Raw genomic sequence first — 13175 nt, 5'->3', positions numbered from 1 at the left:
GCCCTAACATCTGAACCCCTCCATTAAAGGTCCCTGGATCATTAATCTGAGCAGGGCTGATCCTCTCAGTGTGTGCCCACTAGAAGGCACCATCTGCTAGAAAGTTGTAATCGTGAGGAAAAGGGAAGAGCTTCATTAAATAATTCCATATGAATGTCTCCAGGAAAACTGCAGACTCAGGTGTAGCATTAAAGAGGCTGGACAGTGTCTCTGGCCGTGCCTACAAGTGTTTCACACCCAAAGCAGATGGAATTAACATTGTTTTCCTTTGGAAGGCAGCGTGAAATGTTTTTATGGTATGAAGGATTGAATTACATGACCTTTCAAGTCTGGAGGAAGAGCCAGTGAGTGACTTCATCGTTCCCCCAGGGTCTGGGAGACAGGGGAATTAGGGCTCTTACCTATTTCCATCGTTTTTCTCTGGCAAACCCATTCCCTGTTGCTCAGCCAGCTAAGGAAGGGAAACAACAGCGCTTCACTGGGAGTGCTGAGAAAGTCTAGAGAGGTAACACCATTAGCACAAATGCTCCCTGCCAAAAACAGACTGCAAGAACTGCAGGATGAACTGCAAGTGATTCCCCTGGCCCACAGCAGCAGCAGGCAGGGGTACTTGCCAGGATCACCTGGTTGGGTTCACCTCGGGCAGAGGAAGATTCCAGAACTCATTCCTGCAGACAGTGTCACAGTTCAGTGTGTCTCTGGCCTACAACCAGCTCATTTAGTGCCTGGACCAGATGCTATTGGCTGGGGAGCTGTGTGTGCAGTCTTATTTACTGTACATTGTCTTTAGGGCAGAGATTAAATGAAAAATCCTCTTAAGGATATCATAATTCTGGATCATTTATCAGTGTGTCTGTTTGAAAACATTCATTTATTATAACACCATTCCTCTGTACTGATAGAGTATCATTCCTGCTATAAAGGCAGGAACTAAAACAGCGAGAAGAGATAAAAGAGCAGTTTTGAATTTATTGGCGTTGCCCAGTGTAAAATAGACAGCCCACACATCTCCTGTGATCTTCAACTTATTTCTGGGTTCTCTGGTCTTAATTCAAAAACAACACTGCTACTAAAGACTGGCTGTGAAATCTGGGGCTGAAGACTTGCATGGTGTCCCTTGTAATTCCTGTCATAGAAAAACACTGATTTTAGTTGCTGTTCCTAATGTAGATCTTTTGTGAAAGAGCAGCTGCACTTTGTAGTTACCTGAAGAGAGTTTGGAAACAATGGCTCTTTCCTCGGGAACAGCTGAAATGGAGCTCTGGAGAGTCAGAGGGGAAGAGAAGCAGGGGTTGAAGAGGATGGCGGTGATGGAAATCCAGAGCAGGCAGAGGTGAGAGCAGTTAAAACCAGTGAAGTGTTACATTTATGAGGGAAAAAAAAATCCTTAGGGAAACACAGGTAGAATCTTTCCAGTGGCTGGGAGAACCCAGCCTCCTCTTAAAGCTGAAACAAAGTTTTCAGTAAGTTATTCTGACAGGTAAGTAAACTTCAGGAAAGCAGAGCTGCTGCTGCTGCACGAGGCAGAGAGCAGGTAAATTCAGGAATGACCATTTCTGCCCCAGGAGGAATATGGGCACATGAGAATTTATAGCTCTATAAACATCACACAAAATGGTCCCCCAATTTAATACACTTTTGGTTCAATGTTCTAATTACCTACCGAAATGCAGGTCTGACAGGGCATGAATCATCACCCATTTATTACACAGAGCACACCTGTAATTCTAAACTATATTCTCTGAGCAGCAGCTGTGTTAAAACCTTTCTGTAACTTAGAACTAAACATAATTTCACATGGAATTATATACTTAAGCTAGATAATGCTTTAATATACATGACCTGACTACTGGTTACCACATAACAGTTTATTAGATTTTTCAATGACATTACAAAGAACCTAAGGCTGGTATTACAAGGTATATTGATACATTTCTTATGTTCACAAAATTCCCCTGTTATTATGAGCTTTTATTACAATTTCCCCTCGGTTTGGAAAAATGACCTGTCATTTTGCCCTCACAGCACAGAGGTGTTAATTTGGTGGCATTCAAAGAGCAATTTAAGTGTGGCCCACATGCAACTGCTGAGTGCCACCAGTGCCTGCTGAAATTTGGGGTTGAAGCTGGAGGAGCAATGCAATGATTGTCAGGGATAGCTGACATGGGTCATTTTTCTTCACAAGTGACACAGTACAGAGTCTCCCAAACACACTTTTCACTGCCAAAATACTCTATAATGTAACCCATGAAACTGCAGGCCCATAAAGGTGGATATGACTAGAAAAGTAAACACTCCTCTAAACCAAATATTTTGAAGATGTGCAGCTAGCTGCTATTCCAAGAGAAGCAAGGCTTTAAAAATCTAACTGGATTCTCTCCTTTTTGTTCAATATACCACTGCTTTGCTACTAAACTGTTTTGTCCAAGGAGCCAGTGATTTAAACTGAAAGCCCACATGCACTCTAAAAACACCATCCCTGTTCTGTCCAGCATCACCACTTTGATCACAATTCCTGTTCAAAGGTGATGCCAAAGGACACGTGGACAGTTTCAGAGTGGAGTGTTAAAAAACTTCAATCCCATAGTGAGACTGTTCGTAGTTAAGAGTTCCTTGCCTGCCCAGACGTCCCAGATGTGAGTGGCAGTGGTTGCTCAGCTGTGCACGGATGGTAAATCTGTATTTCTGGTCTGTGTTCCAGGAACACACAGCTCAGGTAATACCAGGAGCAGGAGAGATGGTTTCCATGTCCAGTGTCTCGTGTTTCCAAAGCCACCTTATTACAGGTATGAAAAACCAACACATAAACCCCAACTAGTGAGTGCCTGGTGCTTAGAACTAAGACTAATGCTAAGTTTCAATCTTGTGCTTCACTCCACAAAGTCACACAGGACAAGGCAAGGTTCCCATTTCGTGGGAGTCACTAAATGCTGAGCTATCAAACATGAAACATTTAGAAAAGTACAGGGAAGAGAAAAAGTGACTTCACAAAAAAAATGCACCCAGTAGTTGAGATCCATAAGATCTGTGTTTTAATAACACAACCAATTGATCCTCGTTAACAAGAATTCAAAAAGTGAAATTACAGTACACAAATCAAAATATAAACTACCCTACCCCAACTATACAATGTACATTAGGAATGCAAGCTCTGTAACAATATAAAAATGCTTTTACACACAGGAGTTGCAAAAAGCCATTCTGTAATTCCATTTGTAGAAAAAAGAAAAAGTCAGCTTCCAAGATTCATCTTGAGTTATTGGCAACCTGTTGGGGAAAAATAAGAAAACAGATTAAAGAGAATCATGTTCCTCAGAAATTTTCATCTGGGGAGTTCAGGCCAAGGGAAACGACACTGAGGGCAATGAAGCCCGTAAGAATTTGGGTTTTTTGTAAAAGTACCACAAAAAATAAGTATCTTAACAAGCCAAAAAATATCTGTTCCAAACACTATACAGGCTGCATAGAATGCAAGACATGACCTCAAAATCTCAAGCCTAAGAGAGGTTGAGACACGTCTGCCTTAGTCACTCTTTAAATCTGACATGAAACATGTAGTATTTTTTTGCCAGTTGCCTTTCATGGATTACAGAAATCAATCTGTGCACAAACTGAAGTGAAATCTCAGTGCTCAGACACCATAGTTAAGCACCACCCTCCCCTTGTTTATGCTGTAACAGTTCTGGCACCTGCATTGCCCCATCTCCCTCAAACGCCTCCAGCAATTTTAAATGCTGTGTCTTGTGCTGCCTCGTCACCTGAACTTATCTACATGGTTTCTGGACTGGATTTTGAGCTGCCAAGAGGATGAAGCATCTACTCCTCGATGTTTCTGTAACACAGGGGTATGTTATAAATTAAGAAATTATATAACAATATATAATATCACATTTTCCTTTCAGTAAGAAATTTCTTTCTCCAAGGAACGTTGCCCTAGGACACGTCTTGCCTCATCCCTGAGAGCTCTCTTGCACCGCCCTGTGTGAGTCACTACTCCCTGCAAGCTCCTCACTTACACACAGGAGGAATTTACAGCCCCTGTGACTCCACCACCTCCCTGGGCAGTCCCTTCCAAAGCCTGACCACCCTTTCCATGAAGAAATTCTTCCTGATGTCCAACCTGAACTTCCCCTGGCACAGCTTGAGGCTGTTTCCCCTCATCCTGTCCCTTCCTCCCTGGGAGCAGAGCCCGACCCCCATCTGGCTCCACTCTCCTGTCAGGGAGTTTGCAGAGAGTGAGAAGGTCCCCCCTGAGCCTCTTTTTCTCCAGGCTGAGCCCCCCCAGCTCCCTCAGTTGTTCTCCAGACACTCCTCCAGCTCCACCGCCCTTCCCTGGACACGCTCTCTGCACACAGCACAATTCCCTAATTCTGCTCTGCACAAATCCCACCTCGCAAGCCAAAGGAAAGACTTCCACCTGTCAAAGCCAGTAATTTCAAGGGTTTGTTTCAAGGCCAACCAGGGCCTGCCTCACTTTAGCTCTTGTTGGGGGCCGGGGTCTTGTTCTCCCCCTCCAGCTCCTCCACCCCCGCCTGTGTCATGAGGTCGGCGATGTTCTTCTCCAGGTCATCGATGCGGCAGCTCATGTCATCGAGGGCACAGGGGTCAAGGAAACCACACCACTCCAGCCCTGCTCGGGCTTGATTGCTTTTAGCATCGCAGCTCTGCTCACATTTTTACGCTCTCTTCAAATCTACCTCGCAAATCCCACCGGCAAACAGACCTTATGGTATTTATTGCCCAGCACCCGAGCTTAAGAAAAAAATAAAAGGATATTTCTTCCGATGATTTGGTCAGACATGGTCTGAAATTTGTCCTGCATTTGCTGCAGCAGTGTCTGCACCTGACAGAAAGGGAGAAAAGAAACGTTTTGCTTTCATTAGAGGCTGTTGCATTACCTAATCTCATGTAACGATGTAACTACGATGTTCTTTCATTGCTGAGCACAAGCGTGCCCAAACTCTGCAGTGTAATTAATTATATATATATATATATGTAAAAATGGTACTTAAATATATATATACATAAATATATATGTATATATACACATATACATAGAGGACAAACTGAGGCTTACAGTAAACATTAGAGTAAACATTGGCTGAGCACTGAACAGGCTCCCCAACAGCACCAAGCCTGTGAGTTCAAGCAGCATCTGGACAGCGCTCTGAGGCACAGATTTCTGGGGTGTCCAGTGCAGGGCCAGGAGCTGGCCTCGATGATCCCCGTGGGTCCCTTCCCACTCTGAACATCCTACGCCTTGTAAGACCTAAAAAAACGCCCGTGTTTTCACAACCGGGGCTAAACCCCACAAGGGCTGTCTCCGCATCCTGTTAAATCTCCACGGGGCCCCTTTTGCTTCTCGGTACCGCAGAACCCCCGGAACGGCTGGGGATGAGGGGACCTTCACAGCCCATCCCGATGCCACGGGCAGGGGCGCCTTCCGCGGACCCGGCTGCTCCGAGCCCGGTCCAACCGGCCCCTCCCGCCGCGCTGCCCTCCCCGGTGCCCCGGTGCCGTCCCCGCCCCTCACCACGGCCGTCAGGTCCTGCACGCTCTTGGGGTCGGTCTCGGCCATGGTCGCTCCGCTCCGCCTGCGCCTCTTCCGGGCCGCGCCCGCCGCTTCCGCCGCCTCTCGCGAGAGCCGCGGGGCACTCTGGGAGTTGTAGTCCTCGCCCTCAGGTGTTCCACCCGGCCGGGCGCCCCAAAGCTTTTCAGCTCTTTACACGTTTCATCAGGCAAAGGCGTTGGTGTTCATTGCCTACGAGTTGCATATTTCCCTCGTTAATTAGAATTCTGTCCTCTGTTGGTTGATGGTTCTCTCTTCCCGTGCTGATTAGTGCTGAGTCTTCCTCCTCTTTCTTGGGTTTCTTGGGTCTGTGGTCGCGATCTCCCCATCCCAGAATCGCCTGTTGCCCAGTTCGGAGCTGATTCATCACAGTCACTCAATTATCTTCATCAGCTTCTTCCTCATCTTGAGAGTTCTGCCAAATGTCCTCGTGGCCCGTTCAATTCTGCATCCTCTGTGCCCTCCATCAGTGTTACATCCTTGTCCCCAAGCTCTGTTAACCCCCGCCCCCAGGTCTGAGGTCACTGGAGGATGTCCAGCCCTAAACATCAACATGTTCTACCAACAAGTAATCTGTCTTTTTAACACCTGGACATCACTTGGTGCTTTTTGGATCTACCTGTTTCACAGATTAAATCTCCCTTCTTGTTGATTATGCTTGAAAGCCTAGATGGTGGTGCCAGGCTCTTTCTGGTGGTGCCCAACGACAGGATGAGGAGCAATGGCCATAAACTAAAAGACAAGAATTTCCTTCCTCAGCATGAGGAAGAACTTGTTTACATTGAGGGCAGTAGAGCACTGGAACAGCTGCCCAGGGAGGGCGTGGAGTCTCCTTCTCTGGAGACATTCCAAACCCACCTGGAATGGTTTGTTTGGAATGTCTCCTGTGTCACCTGCTCCAGGTGGCCCTGCCTTGGCAGGGTTGTTGGACTGGGTGATCTCCAGAGGTCCCTTCCAACCCCAGCTTTTCTGTGATTCACATTAAATCCATGCCCACCCCAGATTAGTGACACACTCTTTAAGATACCATAAAACTCCATAGGATGGATTTGGGGATGGACACAGGATAAGTATTACCTAAGTGTCATTTTAAAGGTTTTTTAGACCCAAACTGCTCATTTTTAGACTTTGTTTGTGAAGCGAGCCCGTGTTCGCACGCCTTGGTTATTGTGTACCCAGACAAGATCTGAACTTAAGAACCACATTGCATATGAATCTGTAAATGGAGAACGTTTAACAATCCCATTGAATACGAGCCTGTAAATGAGGAGTGTTTCCCACTCACAGCAGGTGGTTCTCAAATGTCTGCTCTCCCCTGGAAGGTGACACGATGTGCTGACACGCTCTGCCTCATCCCAGAGCCAGGAACAAACCTGAGCTGCAGGCTCTTTGCATTATTAATGTGCCTTTTGGAGCACTGCAGGAGTAATAAAAAAAAAAAAATATTTAGTGACAGTTTGGGGGGATTTTGTTGCCTTTCTAAAAGTAAATACGGCTTCTGGTACTGAAAAATGCTGAGAAATTGTCTCCCCTTCATTTGGTGGATGCGTTTAGGGAAGGTGATTGTTTTCAGAACTGCTGTTTGGAATCAGATAAACTGTTGTAAAAAGTCCCTTTGAACAGACCCAGATCTGGTCCCTTGGTGCTGTGATGTGGCCTCACCCCTTAGTTCCAGCAAACTGCAAATCTTTTTTCAGGTTAAGATAAGATATTTTTGTCATTTATTTGCTTTCTAGCATGGTATGGATAAACGATGAGTGACATTTTGCAGGGTTTTGTCTCCTTTTTGAGGCTGCACTGAAAGAAAATGCTATGCAAGGAGGACTGGTGGGATTAATGACCCTTTCACAGTCGTGTTTGGAGATTACTCAGATGAATGGAGCTGCAGAAGGCTGAATTCTCTTGCTGGCTTTTTACTGACAAAGTCTTAATTTAAAGTGTATAGGGGACGAGGAACTTTACAATTTGCAAAGAGCCTGTTGTTTTCCTTAAAATCGAGGGAAATGTACAAAGATAAATTTAAAAACAGTTAATGAAACTCCTTTAAAATGCAGGGATATGCAGTTCCAATGCAGAACAGTTGGACCTCCTACAGCAGTAGGTTGTGGCAGGCTCTGGACAAAAGCAACACATTTTAAGTATTTCAGAGAACTCAGAATGAACTTTGCCTTTGTGGAACCATGGTAGGGATTTCTGGTACTGGTGTCTTTAGGTCTAATCCAGTTCCTGTGTCCTTTGGTAAAGTAGGATTAGAGCTCAACAACTTGAAAAAAAAAAGACTATTAATTTAACAGCTTACTTTTTGTGCCAGTTGATGCCCAAATCACTTTAAGTAGTTAATGCCGTTGAATTAATTCTACATTTGTTGTCAGGCCTTCCTTCCAGCAATCATGACCCAGGGATTGGGAGACATCCAGTGAAATGGAAGTTCAAAAAGGCACAGTAACATTTCCCAAAGGTGGGGTTTGCAAAGACAGTTGTTTTTGCAAAGAGCCCATTCTTAGCAAAACCACTTCTGTTGATTCTGTACTGGCCTCAGAGATCTGTGATCCTGTATTTATGTCTTTTTTTAACAGCAGTTCTGCCAGAGGACCTCATTCCTGGTGGAATTCTAGTGCATTAGCTCGGTAGTAACAGCTAGAAAAGATGAAATTATTATATCTGTGTGTTGTGTGAGGCAATAAATAGCAGCTATATTTTAATTGCTTTGACTATCAGATCTTATTTGGGCTCCCTGATGACTTTCAGATAATTGTGGTTGTTTTCATACAGAGATTGTGCTCTCAAACTGTTACAGCTCCTCTGTTCCTTCATTTCAGAGTGCTGAGTTTATGGATCTTAAGATACTTAGCACATAAAATCACAGATTTTATTCTTTTTTATTCAAGCCAAAGATTTACAATGAAATCTTGATAATAAATTTTAATATCTCGGTTACAACCTGAGTTGCTCGTGGCAGAAATTCTTGGGAAAATAGAAAAATAGGGCACAGAGAATTTATTTATTACTTCCAAAGCAATGACACTCCTTAGAGACTGTTAAATATACACGAGGCCAGAACATATTAAAAAAAGAACTGTGCTTAGGAAACAACTGTCAGGGGGAAAGTAAATGTTCAGTATCATGACTTGTGGATATTTAACTGATAAAACACAAATGACGGAAACAGCAAACCCAGTTCAGGAATAAATGTGAGAGTGATTTGTATTAAAGCAAAAACAATTCACTGGGCTTCTTTTTTATTTTTTTTTTTTAGATTATTCTTCAGCAGCTAAAACAACGTGCTTTTGCATGAATAGCTTCATGCAGGGTGAACCATGCACCAAAATTAGATTATTTTCTTCTCACATACAATCATAACAAATAGAAGAGCTGAGTGCTGGTTTTGCAGCCTTTGAATTTCCAGTCTAATCAATCAAGCCAAGGAATTACTTGAAGGTTCTCAAGGGTTTAGTGCAACAAAGTTATTTTATGGTTTGACTCACGGAGAGATAAGCCTGTCTTTACAGTTCTAACTTGTTAATTAGCCCTGTCTACTTCTTTGCCCAAAAAGGAACGTGCACTGAGAGCCTGATCCTGCAGGTTGCTGGTTATCAAGCAGCTGCCATGTGGAACTGCAGGTACTGAGCACCTCAGGATCAAAGCATGGTTGTTCTGCAGGCCTAGGTCACCCAAAAGGGGACAAAAACACAGCCTGCCAAACTCCAGGCGTTTCCTTGAGGAAGACACCCGAGGTTAGAGAGTGTGTCAGGCACTAATAACGCTTTGGCCAGTGCCTGGTTGAAATACAAAAAGTGCTCTCGGAGATGTCTGGGCTCCAAATGAGGTGATAATGTTTAACTAAGTAAGATTATTTCACCTTTTTTTCCCCCTGAATAAGCGTTAATTTTTCTAATTGTAAGGGTTTTCTGAGAGACACCAGTTCTGTTACTCTCCTCTTTCCTAACTCCACTCGTCAGTCATTCTATTTAAAGAGTTCTCTGCTCTAAGGATTACACATTTATGTTTGAATTACAGCTGTTGTCTCTGTTTAATATATCTCCATGTACAACTTGTTTGCTGAAGCCTTCATTTCTTTCCACAAAGATAAAATAATGATTTATTTCCCATTTTATTTTTTTAATGCACAATAATGAAATATTCCTTTATTTTATTGCTTGCCTTCTTGCGGATGAGCAGTTTAAGGATGTCTTACCTTTTGAATGTTAAAAGTCTACCAGAATTAGCTGAAAATTTAAAGGATGACATTTCCTTGAGTATTTCTTATGGAATACATTGGCATTTGTGCTGCTTTGAATAGACAAAGCTGGATGATTTGATTATAAATACTTCATGTGTGGAGGAGAATAGGTAATTATTCTCAGTGTCTGCTCCACTAAGATGTCTTCTTTCCCTCTGTTATTGAGTTAAAAGAAGTTTGGCAAATCAATCATGAATTTACAACACATCTCTTAGACTAAAATTAAGGACAGCTGAAATTTTTCCTCACTGAAATTTGAAACGTTTCCTTCCAATTCCAGCTCTATAAAACTCTCCAACCAGGAGAGAAGGATCATTTGTGAATGGACAGAGGTGCCACCTGGAAAGCAAATGGATAACGGTGGAAGCCAGGCCAGAAAAGGGGGCAATTACCTGGCTGTGCAGCCACTCTGGGTAATGGGGAATTCTAAAGGCTTTGCAGAATGTGTAAATTTGTAATACTGGAGCAGTGAAAGCCAATTCCTGCTCTGGCTGAAGCTGGGGTTGAATTCCCGTGATCACAATTAGATCAGTGCTGAGCTCTTTTGCAAAATCCGCCCACCGAGGAATGAACAAAACCAGCATTTGTTTGCTCAGTAGCATGGTGGGATAGGAAAGGTTTCTAACTGCAGCATCCAGGCTGATATGGGTGTGCATTCAGCCTCCCAAATTACTCATTAGAACGACTTCTTCATTTTCTGCCCAAACTGTGCTCCAGCACTCTCAGCACAGGCAAATCTGCAGTTGTCTCATCTGTTGTGGATAGACTGTGATATTCCCCTGTCTGCTCTAGTCTAGACTTCTTTTGAATCTTAGCAGCCCTAAAAGTGATGCCTGCAGTTCCCTGTAGTTTTCCATGTGCTTAAAGAGTTTTTGACTGTGGACAACAGAAGATAAAATTCCCCCCTGTTCATCATCCTTTCCCTGGTTTTGAGCCATGTTTTTAGCAATCCAGCATGATGCATAAGCAATAAATACTCTTCTGTGCCTCGGATCTGGGCAGCTGGTTCCCCAGATTTCGTGCAGAACTGCTTTACAACCTGTTTGCTTGGCACAGAGCTGTTCCCTGCTAAATTATTCCCATCATTTTTCCTGGGCCCAGCAGGCTGGGGGCTTGTCACATGGCAAGTGAAATCCAATCGCTATGTCCAATGTAAATAAACTCTCAAGACTCGTCTCTTTGAGGAAGAAAGGTTTTGACAATGTGATTATCTCCTCCCAGTCTGTCCCTGGCACTGCCAAGGGAGGCATTAATAGAGTGAAGGCAAGATCCTCTTCATTTAGGGCACTCTTTACCCCTAGGCCAACCTGGGTCAGGTTGGAGTGAAAATAAGTAGAAATCAGAAAAGGAAAAAGTGCTTTTGCTCCCAAGAGTCCACACCAGACACCACTGAAGTGAAAAGGGTCTCTCCATAATCTCTAGTGGGATTTGGAGCTCACATGGATCCTTTTTCAACAGACAGTAGGGCAGGAAGACACAGTGCATCTATTTCAGTCTTGTTTGGGGTGACCCCATAGGTTCTTCAGTCTGACTTTTGATTTTTGCATCTCCAACCCACCCTAACCATGTCTATAAACATATCATTTGCCTCAATGGTGGAGATTGATCATTTTTGGCTCACAGTAAAGGGTTAAGGAGTGGGGTGGAGTGTGCTCCTGTTCTACTCCTGTTGACCTGTCCAGGGAGGGAGGATTGTGTGTGTAAACAGTGGCAAAATGATACTGTAAAATTTAAGCCTTGAGATTTTGATCTCAAGTTGTAAATATGGTGTGGAAGCCACACATGTTTTATTTGTTTTACGACACAGCAGAAACTGAGAGTGCAAGGGAGATTGGACTTTTTCTTCTGCTAATCCCGGGGAAAAGCATCATTTGTTTTAGTTCCTTTTTCTCAGGAAAAACTTTGAAATGTCTTCAGTAGAAAAAATACTGAAAATTGTTATCACAGACTAGAAAGGCCACTAGTGAAAATTCAGTACTTCCGTAAGCACATCAGAGCTGGCAATATGAAGTGCTTCAAAGAAGAAAAACACCCCCTGCCTTAATTATAGACAGTATCTCATATCAGCATAACATCCCTGGATTGTCTCTTTTTTGAGCCCCTTCTCTTTATCTGCGGGAGGAATGAAAACTTTTCCCTGTTTTTCTGAGCCTTGGTGGGACAATCCACATACCAGGTCGGACAGTGGAGGAGGGTTTGTGGAAAGATCCCAGCTGGGAGATTTGTTCCCTTTCCAGGATCTACTTTAAGAGCAGGAGCTGGGCCCAAAGTGTGCCCCTGGTGTTGCCACGCAACAGCCAGACAGAACCCTGGGTACCAGACACAGCTCATCCATCATTCCAGGGGGTTTCACTAATCCTTTTCCAAGGTGGCCACTAGAAATGCACGGTATTCCAGTCCCTGCCTCAGCTGTGCTGGAAAACACCTTTCTTACTTCTACCTGTTAGACACTTAGAGAGCCTGTTACATTTTTATGCCACCACACCTCACTACTCAGTTTTAATCTTGGTTTTAGGTTGTGCCAGTGCTGCCCTGTCTCCATCCATCATCCAGCAAGGTCTCCTCATGTGAATTTAACAGCAAATCAGTCCTAACATGGGAATGATGTTTTTCTCTAAGATAAATAAGGCTCTCAGTGCAGGGAAATCAGTTAATGAATGGCTGTGAAAAAATGTTCCCTGATCCAAATTTCATCTGTTCCCATTTCTGAGTAAGCATTTCCCATGGGAAGCTGCATCTCCAGCTCCTCATGCTGGATTCAGTGTGTTGTTATATCTGGGACATGTATGCTATATTGAATGTGCTGTTCCCTTGCCAGATAAGATGGAGAACTGGTTTTATCAGCCTGGTCTCTTTGGTATCAGTAACATGAGTGGCTACTATTGAAAAGAACCAGTTCTTTCTTTACGTTCTTATAAACTGTAAAAGGATGTTTAGAGCCTGTGATAAATGAGAGTTACACTTGTGTGCATGTGGCAGAACATAACTGTTCTCAGGTCTTTAAACACTGCCTGTTTTCAGACTGCACATGATTATTTTCAGTTCCTGGATGCCATACATTTCCATGCATTTCCTTTGATATTCAGTAGGGAGTGCTTATTTATGCAGTAAAATGCACAGCAATGTACAATATCAAGCTATAAAAGTCTGTGCAGGAGTCTTGCTACAGTCTCCTTGCATGAATATAATATTTTCTAGCTCCATGTAAAAATGTGAAGCCTGTGCCAAGCAGGGCATTGAAAGGATCACAGAGTAATATCCCATTGGGATGAAACAACCAGCAAGTTTAAGGAGAAATGAAATTAAACTATAACCCTAAATGCAAGGCAGTAAAATTCAACTCTTACAATTCTGGTTACACTGTCT

At 43.6% G+C, this 13175-nt stretch overlaps 1 protein-coding gene across 1 annotated transcript; it reads right to left on the bottom strand.

The window, feature by feature from the left end:
- Positions 1 to 1853: 1853 nt before the first annotated feature.
- Positions 1854 to 5625, bottom strand: HSBP1 (heat shock factor binding protein 1). Its single transcript, XM_050311048.1, has 4 exons — positions 5534 to 5625; positions 4777 to 4843; positions 4475 to 4594; positions 1854 to 3267 (listed from the first exon to the last, which is right to left on the bottom strand). Exons 1-3 carry the CDS (start codon positions 5576 to 5578, stop codon positions 4476 to 4478), a joined length of 231 nt encoding a protein of 76 aa, XP_050167005.1. The 5' UTR covers positions 5579 to 5625; the 3' UTR covers positions 1854 to 3267; position 4475.
- Positions 5626 to 13175: the final 7550 nt, after the last annotated feature.

Source organism: Myiozetetes cayanensis, unplaced genomic scaffold (assembly GCF_022539395.1).
Source record: "Myiozetetes cayanensis isolate MyiCay16 unplaced genomic scaffold, myiCay2020 scf16, whole genome shotgun sequence".
Taxonomy (NCBI): domain Eukaryota; kingdom Metazoa; phylum Chordata; class Aves; order Passeriformes; family Tyrannidae; genus Myiozetetes; species Myiozetetes cayanensis.
The sequence above is the reverse complement of the archived record's forward strand: the minus strand, read 5'-3'. Positions and strand labels throughout refer to the sequence as shown.